General features: G+C 37.6%; 1 protein-coding gene across 2 annotated transcripts in view; it reads right to left on the reverse strand.

Moving 5' to 3' along the window:
- The window catches only part of LOC126873382 (fl(2)d-associated complex component), a 49,870-nt gene extending 34,811 nt beyond the window's left edge, over positions 1-15,059 (reverse strand). Inside the window, exons 1-2 of one of the 2 annotated variants that reach the window (XM_050634203.1) lie at positions 14,683-15,059; positions 6,853-7,099 (exon numbers count right to left, since the gene is read on the reverse strand). In XM_050634203.1, coding sequence (XP_050490160.1) covers positions 6,853-7,089 — 237 coding nt within the window. In that variant the 5' untranslated portion in view covers positions 7,090-7,099; positions 14,683-15,059. Of the gene's footprint in view, positions 1-6,852; positions 7,100-14,243; positions 14,464-14,682 lie in introns of those variants that run through there. The other variant, XM_050634204.1, reaches the window with a different exon arrangement.
- Between the last annotated feature and the right edge of the window lie 457 nt (positions 15,060-15,516).

Consider the following 15,516-nt stretch of genomic DNA (forward strand, 5'->3'; position numbering starts at 1 on the left):
TACTTTCGCTTTATTAGAAATTCCTATTAATCGTTGGATTTAATTGTTTATTTAATATTAATTTATTTAATCATTTATTTAATAATAATAAAGATAAACCGGCGGACATAAGCATTAAGCACGCAACGCAAAACATATGTCATGTACATTTATTGGGAAATTCAAGCAAATTTTATTTAATATTTAATCTTGGATTTAATATTTTATCTCATATTTAATCTTGAATTTAATATTTAATCTTGGATTTAATATTTTATTTCATATTTCATGTTATAAGACAAATGTGATACGGGAGAAATAATAGGTTCACGATAAAATAATTAGAAAAATAAAAAGAGCAGTGGGAAGTATTTTTATGTACCGAATATATTTTGTGCAGACACAGCAAGTATCCGAGACGTATGCCCAACAATAATAACAGAACATGTGTTCTGATGCATCGTAGATTAAAGAAGTTTTACATACAGGTTGAGAAATAGAAAGAATGACTGTAATGGATGACGATACGTCCCAAGGTAATTCTTAAGGAGAATACTGGGTTGCTACATGCTACATATAGCTTTTGTGGCACCATTGAGAGCTATCGGCAAATAGGATTCCATTATATATAAATGGAACTACACATACTACTTAGAGAATAGTAATTAACTCATACTCTTCCAAAGAAGAATGCATTACAGTTTGCGCTATTACATTATCGTGCACGTTGTAAAAATTCTTATTTTAAAATATTAATCAACACACTGACTCTTGCTATTTTCTTCTTTTCACACTCTCATTCCAACACTCATGCGCTCAACGATAAATCGATTTACGAGAAATTTCGGGATGCAAAAGCACAGAGATTGCATGTAATACGCGAAAACATATTAAATATTCAAGGTATAATAATTATAACATTCAGTGGACGAAATAAATTTCTGCTTAAATTTCACTTCTTGAATTATATACATAAAGCTACGAATTTATGTAAATGTCCCCAGCCATTTAATTAATTATAAATGAGAAGAAACTACCCACGTTTCATGAATAATTGTACAAGATAAAACAAATATACATGCAATACGGAAGAAAAAGGAATGGATCAGCTAGAATGCGCTTGGTATTCGAGAGAGCTGGGTTGAACGTGGCGTGAACACATGCGATATTCAACGAGTACCGAGAAAATGCAGCCGGGGATACTCATCCCGGGACGTTCGAGCAACAGTTTTTCTTGCGAGCAACCCCACTGGAGCGTATTCGAGTCTGCCTGGAATCCAATAAAAGGAGCGAGGCCGATCTTCGCCGGTCATCGCTTTAAAACAATAGCACGAGACAGGAGAAAAATGCAATGGAGAATGTTCAAGATACTCTCAACGATGGAGCATGTTCTCTTGCACGATCGATATTTCCTTTGCCTTTTTATTTCACGATGAAAATACTCGTCTAACTGTTTCGTTTAATTAAAGACTTTTTCTTATTGCCTGTCAAAAAAAAAAAAAAAAAAAAAAAGAAGAGAGAAAAAAGAAAAAAGGGGACCAAACTAAAATACGTTGACGTCGATCGATTATAGAGATAATCGCCGAAACCTGTGTTCTGGAAAGTGAACAAGCCTCGTAATCTAACGGAAGCAGAAGCTGCATCGATCGGCATTTCTAAGGTCTGCGCATTATGGGGGTTCATGCGGTCGGTCTAATGGTATTATCAACCCTTAAAGCTGGACGGCTTTCAGGTCATTGGCCAGTCGGCTGCATTCTTTCCACTTTTTTTTCTCCCTCCTTATCTTCCTTTCTTTTTTCTCTCTTTGTTCTTCGTCCGCTTCGCTCTCCTTAATTAACTTGGTTTCATTCGAGGAAATTAACACGAAAGCGCTCTAAAAATGGCACGACCCACACATGCACAGGATATACATTACCGCCCGGTTCATTGTCACAAAGGGAGAGTTCATTGGCGCCACCCGTGCGTTACGTCGCTAGCAGCTTCGGATAAGGTCACAATAGAGACCCTCTTGAACTGCAATTTTCGACAAGATGTAAGTTCAACGTTAAGAATATTGCGAGGCTAGCTATTCACACGAAGTTACGGGGATTCGATTTTGTGTAATCGAGCAGCAGGTTAAGATTAAGAAAATTCCTAAGTTACGGAAAATTCTATGCAATGAGAACAGGGAGTAAGGGATAACGTAGGACGTGGTCACGCAACAAGAAGTATAGTTTTTTCAAGAAAATTAATTGGATGTGCTTATCTGAACCCTTCAAGTATTGAATTATATCAGTGGAAGAATATTTTTATCGTCAGTCTTCTTTTAGATATTTAACAGCCGATAACAATTATTCTAAACATAAATATTTCTTACATATTCGTAATTCGTTATTTTTACTCAATCAAATAGCTATTTTGGTTTCTATCTTTTACTTTCTTTACATAAAACGTACGTAGAATGTTTTCAACGTGACATAGAAAGTTAAAAATACCAGTAGACAAGTGATACTGCAGTTATTATATATTGATACGTTCACTACTGCATATGGTGCATCGATTCAATTATTTAAGTAGTGCGACTGATACAACTGTTGCATTTTAATTTCTGTGTATTTCGACGAAATGCAACTCCAATAATAGTCGCACTCTAATAATAGTGAATTTATTAAACGCGTTACTGGAATGAATGTTAGTAGTTTCTAATGTTGGAATAAGGCTGAAGCAATTACGAAGTATTACTTTACTGAAAAAAAAGAAAAAAAAGAAAAGAAATTGGTTCATTAATAAAATGACCAATTGAAATGGAAAGTGGTAAAAAGAATTTGCAAATACATAATTGGTCGACTGTTAATGGGAAGGAAACCCGCTTTTTTCCTTTTTCCACGTAGCAAAGGTATTCCGGCAGGTCAGACGAACGACGTTAAGGTTCACGTACACCAGGTGATCGCGATCTTAACGCGGAGTTGGCGTGCACCTTATCTGGCACAATGTCTAGCTGCCAGTTGAGTTACGAAGTCCTTCGAACCAGCAAGAAGGACTTGACTTTCCAGCAACTTTTACCTGGCCACTTCCACGTGCTACTGTCAAGGTTGAGGTTTCAGGATCAAGACTCGTGGCTTCGAGATCCAAAAACTATGTCGACTCTTGCTTAAAACGTCTCCAAAACCAAAAACTTTATCTTTATAAATGGCTATAAATACTTGTTTATTATCAGAATTTACCAATATATCGCGAGAGCCTTCATACCCTCTTATTACTGGAATTTGTTAATTACATGAAAATGTGATCCATTAAGAACGGAAACATTATTTGTCCTAAGAATCTAAGGAAGATGTAGCGAAAGAGACAGCCAGTCACTATAAAAATTATTTTTATATATCCATTTCGTAAAACGAGGTAAACTTTCATCAAAAAACTGTATTTTAGCATTAAGTTACGTCATTTGTTCTTCACTAGTCACATTACAATGATAATTCAGACGACAACGTGATTGAAAAAGATATTATTCGTCGTTTATATGATTTCTATGCAGCGATCTATAAAGAAATTTATTACACAAAAATTCGCTACCCCTGAAACCCATTTAAATTCTCTTTATGACATTTCTCTCTAGAACTGAACCATTTAAGATTCTAATCTTAAGTGATTTATCCTGAACTATCTACACGTCCCAATCCGATTAAAAGTAAGAAAAATGTTTGAAGTTTTCGCTGGTCCTAATTCGATAATGAAAGACTGTACGTTCTATTCGACGATCGGACAATTCACGTGGCGAAATGATCAATGCCAGGGTGTCTACACATGCAAGGTCAAGACCCATTCTTCGATCACTATACACACACAGACATCGGTTTCGAGCGTTTACTCGCACGCGAGCGCGTTTGGAATATTTCAAAAATTACAAAAGCAAGACCTGCACTAGCAACAGTGCCGATAATCTAACGATTCGTTGCAGTCATTAATGATCCTGAGGTTGGTTATTAAGGTCGCAGCAGGCTGGATATCGCGATAAGCTCGAAAAATTCCAAGGCTCTCCCAGTCGTCGTTTACCGACACGCGAGTTCCAGCAACGGGTCCACGACCAATTCGATTTTTCACTGGAACTTTCGTGACTGAAGGGTCTGATTAACCCTTTAAGTGCGGATACATTTTCATAAATTGCTCCCTTCAAACGTAGAAAAGGAAGAAATGACGAAAATATAGTAGCTCACGAATGTATCCGAGCAATTATAGAGATCTTTTATGAATATATTGTCTGTGTTGTACGAAACGTTTCGAAATTTCGTTAACGTTAGAACGAGACACAATTATCACGATTAGATCGATAAAGTTTGAAACAAATATGAAAATGTCACGATATTTTCTAATTCTTTCGTTATTACATATTGCAGACAAATAAATTCCTCATAGTCAGACCGCGAATTTCCATGCATTTTTATATCTTTATATTCAAAAATATGATATCTAAGTAAAAATTTGTTTCACCTATGTTCGTTACAACATTCTGCTTGGAATACTTTACAATATTCTTGCATAGTATACATGAATTTTTTACTTTTTGTGCTTTTACACTTTCCATCAATGCACGAAAATCTGCATTCTTCTCACAACGTACAACAAGCTTCGCTATTTCCTGCAAAAGGTTGAACATTGAATTTTGAGATATAGAAACTTGTCTCGAATAACCCTATCTTACCGTGTTCCCTTTTCTACCAGCTGAATGGTCCGCATAATATTCACGAATCGAACATTCGAACCGATAGGAATATTCCTATCATATCCTTGTTTCCAGTCACCGACAGGAGGAATCGAGACAGGCAGTAAATCAGAGTGGTGACGGTGGCTAAATGGATTCGAGAAATTCCAGTTAGGTGGGACAGAAATGTTGGCCATAGTAACCGAACCAAATATCCAGGCTATCCGACCAGTCGTCGATCCAGAGGCCGTGAATATTGCTGCTTGGCATCCATCCTGACAGGGACACTTTTTCCATTTTCATTTTCCACGTACCATGCCAAAACTGCGACTGACCTACTCAACTCTGCTGGGTGGAGGCAATTTCCCAAGGTGACCTTACGATAATTATCTCCGGATGCAGAAACTTCAGTTCGCCTATTAAGAGTCGGACAAATTGCCTTCATAAAACGCTATTGGGCGTAAGTTCAAGAGTACACAAGATAATATCGTTGGTTCTTTAAAGGAAGAGAAGAAATCGAATCTCTGATGTACGATCGGAGCGTGATACAAATCAGAGTCTTAAGTTGGGAGATTAAGTACGCTGGGTATACTGAAATCGATATTTGTTCAACGTGTGCGACTATCGTGGCCTGTTTTTCACGATTAAAATGATTCAAAGAGAAAAAGTAAGTCTGATTAATTATTGGCATTTAGACTGGTGATAGATTGCCAGTTTTGTTGGCTTCCGAGTAGTCAATTTAGTGCGATGCTTAAAAATCTTCCAAAGAGCTTACATCATTTCAGAACGACCTGTGTGTTACGGACTTTGTAGCCAAAATCGTCTTGCTTTGGACTCGACATAGATGAATTTAATGCAATGCTTGTAAATCCTAAAAATACGTTAAAAGACAAACTACACAGAAGAAGGTAAAAAGGGTATGTGTTGGGATATAAAATTGAAGGCAGGTTTGTGAGCAAAGCAGGACATTCAATACGGCTGGAAATATACAGTAATAAATGGCTTTAGCCTTTCGGAGGTGTTACAGAGGCTTTCGAGTGAGGGATGATCGCGTTAACCTCGGGTAATTGAACCCTCCTTCCCTTTCCCTTGCTTTCCTATAGTAAAGGCTGTCTCATCCTTTCGAGTCTACTTTCTCGGATATCGTGTGTTTAGATACGCCTCTTCCCGGCTGTCGTCCCTTGGTAATCATCGCGAGAATGTCTTGAAAGCTTCTTAACAACGATGCAACACGATTATACGAAAGGGCACAGGTTCATTGAAAGAAGAGAATCGACGAAGCTCTGGATATTTAGGGGAGGCGTACTCTTCACTTGCCGAAACTCGATGAAAATATAATGAACACTGGATGAAGCTGCGCTATTTCCAACGAAGAAATCAAGTCGCCCTTTCTTTATGCAGACGACAGAACCGTGGAAAAGCCACAACAGGTGGAATCAGAGAGTCGCATAAAAGGATTATTAAGAGGAATAGGAGATATTTTATGAATTCTTCGATTTTTAGTGTAGTTGTTCAAAAAGTAAGCACAGATAAGCGACAATTTGCACGACAATCACAGACTTGGTGATAGTAAATGAAATTTACGAATTGCAAGCTATTTGAGGATCTTATTTGACGTAAGGTTGTAAGAAGCCATAGTCATCTACGTACTTGTAACTTATCAATTCATTAAATATCATTAGTTGATACATACAAGGACCCAAGTATCCCTACATTCATTGCAAAACCTTTCCTTTCAGTAAATGATCCAAGACTTTTGTACAATGCTGTACACTTTCACAGAGATCTTCTTGTGAAAGAATTTCAAATATCGGATTGCATCGTCAGTCGGTAATTTATTGTACAAAAGAACTCTCGAGTATCTTTACATTCATCCGTAACAACGAAATCTTTCCTTTTAATAAATGGTCCAAGACTTTCGTAGGTACAATACCATACACCTACAAAGGGGGTTTCTTTCGTAAGAATTTTAAATATTTGATCGCATTGTCAGTTGATAATTTATTGTACAAAAGAGTCCTCGAGTATTCCTACATTCACTCGTAATAACCAAATCTTTCTTTTTAATAAATGGTCCAAGACTTTTGTATTGTACATACTCTACATTTTCATATTAAATTCATCTTTCATTTAAATTCGCCAAATATTGGACTGGATCACTCTACAACACTAATATTAAAATCCAAATTACTTACGATCTTATGATGAAGATGCTGAAGCTCCCTTTCGGTGACCCGCCTTCGAGACAATTCGCGTTGTTCCCTTCTATATTGGCTGTACTTGTAGAAGAGATACATGCCAGGAAGCGCGAGAACAACCAGGGGTTTCATCAGGCTGGCTCTTCCGCTTCCTCCGCGAACACGAGGCTCTGGAGGCTCGTCAAGGTCCTCCAGTTGGCCAGCACCCTCGGCCAAAGCTGGCACCACCGGCATGATTGATTATCTAAAACAGAGAAATTCGAAAATTAGTATGGTTGTTGTATATTGTTAAAATCGATATTCACAGGACAAGGAGAAAAATGGAATCGAGTGGATGAATAAAAAAAAATTAGATTCATCGTTATACTTAAACCTGCTACGTTCTTTCGATCATCTTCGATTTAATTATATTTTCCTAACGTTAAAAAATATCTTCATAAAGTTGGTATGCATAATGCCTCGTTTTATTTTCATGTTGAAACATTACAAACATTACAAATATTCTCTCTTTTTGCTGAAATGAAAGCAAATTTGAAATATAAAAATTATTAAAAATATAAAATTGAAATGAAAAATATAAGAAAGCACTATAAATTTATATCTAATAAGAGCAATGAATAAATATAATATACATCACACAATAAACAATTGTTAAGGAATATGATAAGCAAATTAGTCTACTACAAAAGTTACTAAAATTCAGTGTATCGATTTTAAATTTTCTTTTGTCCATCACTGTATTCCTCCTTAGGAAAATTAATCCAGCCATTCATGATTATTCACACCACTGGAAAATAACTCCTTCGAGTGGTCTGATTGTTCGCAACTATGTACACGCATTGCGTCTTGTATAGTGAAACACGCGTCAAAGGGAAATCGTTTCGGCGCTGATTAATTAATGACATCGCATCCGATTATTACCGTGTCGGACAATAGCTTGTACCGGCGTATTGTACTTCATCGAGGATATTGAAACGACGCGGCTACCATTTCAATTGGCCGGAATGTAGTTGACAAGAGAAACGCAGCTCTCCGAGTCTCATAATGGATCATTTGTTCGAAACGCTTAATTAGTCGCAACACTGACTCTTCAACGTTAAAAACTTCTACATACTCGTAAATACGGTGACTGGCGAAAGTGTACGAACACTCCTAGAAGCCTTATATGTATATATTATAAAAAAACATTTTGAAATTTATTGCCACTGTAATGGCACATGGCTATCGTAATTATATTGGTAAAATTTGAAACTGTGAATAAACTGAGAATCCATGTAGCAGATACAAGATATTTCTTGAAAGCATAGACTTTGCAAAGACCAACAAAGTATTTGAACAGTCCATTATTTATTGTTAATAAGTAGATCGCGAATTTGTACGTATTCCTGTGAAACTTGAAGATGCAAAAATATACAGAATGAACTAATATGTAAAAATATATCCAAAGTAGAATACTTGTTACGATATTTGGTAGATAGACAAATTTTCTATCTAAATTTCACTTACTTATTTATCTTAATGAAAATATGAATTTCCATATACGTTTGCAGTTTATTAACAAGGCGAAACGATCGAAGGCAAGAAAACGATGTATAGTGAAACCATCTGTAGCACTAGTTGTATGTTTAAAACTACTACTCAATTTTTCACTGAATGTATACTTGCAATAAATGTCTTGTATTATAACTTCTATACACATTTTCGGAATGGTTTCGAACGTTACTGTTCATAGTCACGATAGTCGTGTCTCATTTACACTGGTCACGACATTTAATGCACATAATATATTGAGAAAAATATTCTGTAGTAAATATTTGAATATTTTCGTTAGTCACTGTAGTCTATCAGTCTGTAAAAGGAAGAATTCACTGGATGCTGTGTGCAGTCCTCGGGAATGATTCTTTATAGAGTGATCGGAATTTTTATATGTTTCGCGAAGAATTTCAATGTACTGATAAAAGTTCAGCAGGCGAGCTGGAAGAGTTCTAGGTCAGCGGGAGATGACTATTGGGTATTGGTTTTCCATCAAATCGTTTTTTACAATACCACGTCCCTTGTCATCTGTATTTCTTCCCCCGTTTCCCGATATTTATAATCCTCGTTAATGTCTTCCTGAAATACGTGGAATGAAACAGTTCTCTGTTGCAAGTGATTAGAGTAAAAAAATAAAAAAGGAAGGGAAGATATGCCAATGCCCTATCTTCTGCTCTGTGATGCTTTGGTTATTGGAAAAATTGAAAGGAAAAAAAATTCGAAGCCTTTCATTAGAATGGTCATATGTGCTTTTCAGAAGTCACTGATCAACTCCATTTTGCAGGATGCTCACAATTTCATTAGTCAGATCCATAATTAATATTCAACACCTCAGGAAGCATAGCACTAGTTTCTATGAATTTGTTTATTACACGCAGAAATATATATATATATATGTGTGTATACAATATGTATAAATAACGCGTATGTACATGTGTATAAATAATCGCCAATTTCGAGGTACATTTTGAAAAATCACGCTAGTAATTGTAATTTTCCCTAACATTACGGTTTACGAAAGTGATCAGCGTCGCTTCTCAGCGTCTCATATGTAACCTCTTATGACAATCGACGTTTCATTGATCCCACGTATTGATTATTTTGGTGGATCGAAAAAATTTGTCTATCAGCTGGACAATGTTCTGACGGATTTCCGTGACTTCAATGAAATTTCGTACTGTGCTAGCCGGTCGTTCACCGACTATATTTAATTCAGCCGTCTACTTGCCGTGCTATTCTTAACCTGCTGCTCTAGAAATACGCGAGCTGTTACGTCACCCGTGGCTAGGTCGTGTACCCTCGCATCGTTGCAATTTGCACCCGAGATGCTGCTATCGTCTCTATCAGTGGCGTTAGGATAATAGTAGTCTTCGTAGTATCTTGAGATCTTGAATTAAAACATCGAGTAATGCTACTATCCATTGATTTAGTAACAATGATGATAACATGTAAGATTCTATATGGTTTTAATGGAGCTTGGAACTAGGGTGAGATATAGTACTTCATCTAACTTCGAGATTCTGAATCACTTGAATCTTCCTAGATTCCTATTAATTTGTAGATCGAAGTGGTTGAATAAATATAGAAGATTTGAAGCTACGTTGCTTCATTATAATCTTTGTGATTTATTTATCAATTATCTACGTAAGAGTAAGAAGATTAGATGATACAGCATCTCCAGTGATTGATGAACATTGTAATATAAAGGTCTTACAACGTTTCCTACTTTTAATAAAACTTTGGTATTCAATGCACATACATTATGAACTTTAAGTTGCATTTGTGTTTTAAAAATCATATAGTATTAACTTTATTAATTGCTATATTTTGTCATGTTACTGTCATATATCTAAATACCAATTCCTGATGTCTTTGAGACATACGTAACTTCTTCCAATTGTGAAGCTAGTATAATAACTGTCCGGAGACTTTTGAATGGGCGTGTTTCTTATTAAGATGCAGAATCACAAATATGAAGTACCCAATTATTTTATAGAAAAAATAGACATCTTTTGGATGATTAAAACAAATTGTATTAATCAGATTACATTTATGGCAGAATGGGTGACAGCAAATATTTCAAGGGAAACCTCCATTCTCCAGTTCGATTTTTCTGCCATTGTCAAGGTGTCCAAGGCTGATATATGCTATCAATTATCTTCTAGTCGATTACTTGAAGAGAACGACGTTCATCCTTTGTGGTCAACCAGTGGTTACTAGCGGATCACTTTCTCAAATATTGTTCCTAGCAACTATCTGATTGCTGTATATCTCAGGAGTGTTGTAGCACTACTCTTCCAGATTCTGCTCTTCCAGATTCATGGATAATGTTTATCAAGGTGGTCGGGGAATAACGAAATGGGGAAACTAATTTATTACTCGAGTTCTTGCTATACGTCTGCCATGATGAAACTGGGACTTGGAAAAATTTCCGCATTCCTTGAAACAATTCTACCAGGATGAGGATTCTCGAATATAGAGAAAAAGTTCTAGCATCGATAGAACTTTTAAACTTGAGAAGAAAGAAAGATTGAAGAAAAGAAAAGGATGCAAGAGTACTGAGACAAATTTCAATGGAAAAAAGAAAGTAAGGAGGTTAGAACAATCAAAAAGAATTTTCCAGTAACTAAAAAGATAGTAGAGACACCAAGCAGGAAGTACTAAAAAAGAAAATGTTAGAATGAGGAGTAAAAGGAATCCTAGTCATAGAAATAACAATACGACAACGTTAGGAAGAAATTTCATCGATAAAAAAAAGCAGCGCAGGAACTTGAAAAAAAAGTAGCTGCAAACTTAAAAACAACACAAGAACGTTAGAGAAGGAATTCCACGGCTAAAAAAAAAAAAAGAGGAAAGTGAGACGTAAAAATATAAAAAGGAACTCCATTTACACAAAATAGTGCAAGGACATTGAGGAAAGAATTCTAACAGCAAAAAAGAAGGAAGCATCAGGAGGAAATGAAGAAGGATTTCCAACCATGAAAAAAAATAATGCAACGCCATGAGAAAGGAATCCAGCTATGAAAAAAGTAGATCAAAGGCAGAAAAAAGGAGTCGTAATCGTAGAAAGCTGAGTTAGGAATTCCAATAATTCCTTTTGTTCTAATTTTAGAGTATGTTACTGGATCACAAAAAATTCAAATCTCATAAGATTTCTGTCAATTTGCTTACTCTGACGTCTCTCACATGAAAAATTTACGATGGTCTAATTTGCGATTTCGATTCGATCGTGGATGTAGCTTATACAGATTCATGCTATTACTAACATAGCTAATTTGTAAAGTCTAAGGATTTGTTACATATTTACTAAGTAGCGAGATTTGTTTCTAACGATTTAATAATACATGTGATAATGAATCACATTATCCTATCAATAATCATAGAAAACAGTGATTATATTCATGTTTCACGAATAAATCTAAAAAATAATGGATCATTTGACGAATGGGAACAGAAATCTACTAATCTAACTTAACCTATTTACACTTCATTTTCTCTGTGTTTCGCAAATACTCATTTCCGTGTTTGTGGACTATGGAACAATTCCAAATCGAACAAAGCTCACAAAAAATGGACGCGGTCTTCCTAACCGTAGTAAAGATAATAGTGTGTAAAGTGTATACGCGAAACTCGATACCGTTCTCTCGAGATAAGAAGGCGTATCAAATAGAACGCGCGTTGTTCTACTAGCAATTGAACGAGCCGTTAAAAAAGGTTGGTACATGGTTTGTAGTATCTCGAAACCGGGTAAAAAAAAAGAGTAAGAAATTCGATACGAGGCAAGGCGTTTTCGACGTGTCATGTACGTGTAACATAATCTAAGCGTGTGCTTTTGTACGTGTTATCGCTTCGAGTGGCAATACATTATCGGAAATGAGTCGATATATTGACTGACGTGGTACATCCGACACCGTAGAAACGCACGCCACCTTGGGATTCGCTGTTTTTCGAGCAAGGGCAAGTTCACGCGTTTTTTCGCAGACTCCGAAAAAAACTCCAACGAGCACGGTTACACGGATACTGCGGCTCTGCTTTTACGTCTTTCAGCCGGGAAAAAATGAAGTGATAAGTGAGAAAACGCGGCAGCGTGATATGAACAATTTGTAGTTCTTTAAAAATTGACGCAGATTTGAATGAGAAAAGAGAGAAAACAGCGCTATAAGTATTAAGATCTACCATATAAAATGTTCTACTTTATAGTATCAATTTTCCCAATCTTCATTCTTTTTGAATAAACATTTCTGTTTTTGAAGATACATTATTACATACTATTACATTTTAGAGCGGAGAATTCTCTTCCACATACATATGTATAACCTTAATATTTTTTAATTAAAGTCATCCTTCTTAAAATTCACTGAAGCATGAATAGTAAGAAATCATTGAATGTTATATACAATCTAATACACAGAAGGGAAAGATGAGAGGAAGAAAATGTCAAGGAGCAGTGTATCAAAAATACTCTTAGAAATTGTATGCTATTATAGTGACGATTGAAGGAACAACATTCAATACTCTACAAACATCTGAATAAATTCCTTTGGAAATTCCAAAGAGAGGGAGAAAAGAAGGAGAAAGAAGGGGAAACACAACACCATAAATGCATACCAGCTCTTAGTACGCGAAACATTGAATTTTCTTGTATCATTTTTCTAAATCTTCTTTGTCTTCGATAAATACCTGTGCAAATGTATCTATGCGTATCATTCTAAAACTAAGAATTCTTTATTGCATACGTAACCTCAACTATCTAAATTAACCGTATCTCTCTTAGAATGCAACACAATACGATCCTTAAAAGTTAAACGTTTTATGTTATAATCTCATATATATATACAGTAAATTCCACACAAATTTCTCCAGACATTCTAAGGAAAAAAAGAGAAAGGAAGGGAGGAAGGGACGCAAGGAAGAAGATATCGTCGAGAAACGGTCGAACCTCGAACCGCGCTGTTAAAAATTATTACGCTATTATCACGACGATTATCGTGCTCGATCTAATATTACACGTACATATGCGTCTCGCCTTGACATGTCGTAATGGCGGTCGCAAGAACAAGGACACCCACCGCGGCAGGATAACATCGTATCGCATAGGCTACACGGCCAAGTACACGTCCTGTGCTCTGACTTCTATTTTTATGCCACTTTTCCTCCCTCTGTTGTTCACCGTTGGCCCGACTTCGATTGTGCCGTGTGTTGCACGATTAGAATCGATCTGCCCACTCTTTTCCCTCATCCTCACGTGACTCCACGCGAAACCTGATGCCGTGACAGAGAGAAACACACACGCACGCACACACAAAGAGGGAGGGGGGGCGGGGGGTCGTTTTCTGATTTGGTCGCGAAACGTCATCGACGCCTATACGCGTTTTAATAGAAAAACGCTTCGAATAGAACACGAATCGACCATTCATTAAGCTCCATTGTAGTATCATTAACGTTTCGAGTACGCTAGCCTAGTGTTATCGAATTGCAGCGAACGTGTAACTTTAGACAGGCTGAGAGGGGTTGGGCAGACAGAAATAACGTGCGGTTTCGTGCACAATTTTACCGTATTACGGATACAAGCCTTTAATTAAACAAACGGGTAAACAACTAGTCATCGTCCCGCTGCGACTGCCACATCCATTATATCATCGAAATGTTAACAAGGATCAGAAATAAGAATTTTATTTTTATACTCGAATATCCTACTTTCTTATTTCAATTTGTAATAATATTTCGATTACTGTAACACGTATATTTTTGATAAACAATGTTCCGAATGTCTGTGGTGCGAGCAAGACATGTATACCGTTGAAATACATATATCGTTCGACATGATCGTCGCGACATTTTCAGCAAGCGGTTACCTGATTAGGCTCGACAACACGTTTCTACGAGCCCGTGCGAATTTACGAGGCGAAGTTACGAAGGCCGTTCATCGTCAAGGATAGAGCACAGCGATTCGACCGCATATGTAAACACAGCCGGCGATTGGTCGAAGGCACCAGCGAAAACACATCGCAAAAAAGCCGCCAATTCTTAACAAACACTGACACAAACCCACCCCTTAACTTAACTCAACCTTCAAATCTAACCATTGACACACGTAACGATCCCCCGTAATAAACCAATTCTCGTATGCAATTCCACCAAAAATTCACCAAACGAGATTCTACCAAACAGCTCCTATTCACACTGTCTACCTCTCCCCGATTCCTCCCCCGATATACATCGTGTCACAGCGAAAGAATACTAGTATAGTATAGTATCTAAGCAACACCGTGATAACTGTCACAGAGCACTTACGTCGTGGTCGGTGGTTTCGTTCGATGGTGGATCGCGCCAGAGCCCGGTGTCCACGGGGTTAATCGGGAACGTGCGCGTGAAGGTGAATGGAAAGGCGGCGAGAAACGAGCGGAAAAAGCACGAGAAGAGAGACGAACGCCAGCGCCGGCGACACGAGCGTTCCTCGTGCGCTCAGCTCAGCTGAAACATCGCCGAGCAGCGACTGCGAGGCTGCTTCTACCGGCGGCTGCACTGTGCGCCTGCAACGAGGCAAACCGCGCAACGGGTCTGGCTCGTGGCTGTTCGCCGCGGCCCGACAATTTCCGCCGCAACTCGGCCCGTTCCGCCTCTAGCCGGCCGACCTCGATACTTTTTGGCGGTCTTCGAGGAACTTCGACCGCCTGCGCGTACGAGCCACAGGGTTGCAACTCCACGACTCTGGTTCACGATTCTCGCCGCTGCTGTTCGAAGGCGCATCCATGCACTGCGCATCTACACAGGTTCTGTTCTACCTGTGCGAGCGTTCCTACCTTCCGAGTTTCTTTCTTGGCGTTGGCTCGGGTGCAGAGCTCTGGCTATATTCCAGGCGAGTTATACCCGAGTAGGTTTAGGTTATTGGAGGGGAATTTGTCGGAAATTTTGGCCGATCTACTGGAACTTATTTCGTAGGTTTAGAACCTGGAATAGAATAGATTTTGACGAGGATTGGTGGGAACCTTTCATTTGTGTAATACGTTCTAAAGATGGTACTGTGAGAGGGTGTTTGTTGAAAGACTTTGTTAAATCTACTGGAATCTATCGCAGGTTTATAGAGGAGTATATGATCCATAATGATAAATTCTGACGATAACTATC

Source organism: Bombus huntii, chromosome 14, assembly GCF_024542735.1.
Source record: "Bombus huntii isolate Logan2020A chromosome 14, iyBomHunt1.1, whole genome shotgun sequence".
In the NCBI taxonomy this organism is placed as follows: Eukaryota; Metazoa; Arthropoda; class Insecta; order Hymenoptera; family Apidae; genus Bombus; species Bombus huntii.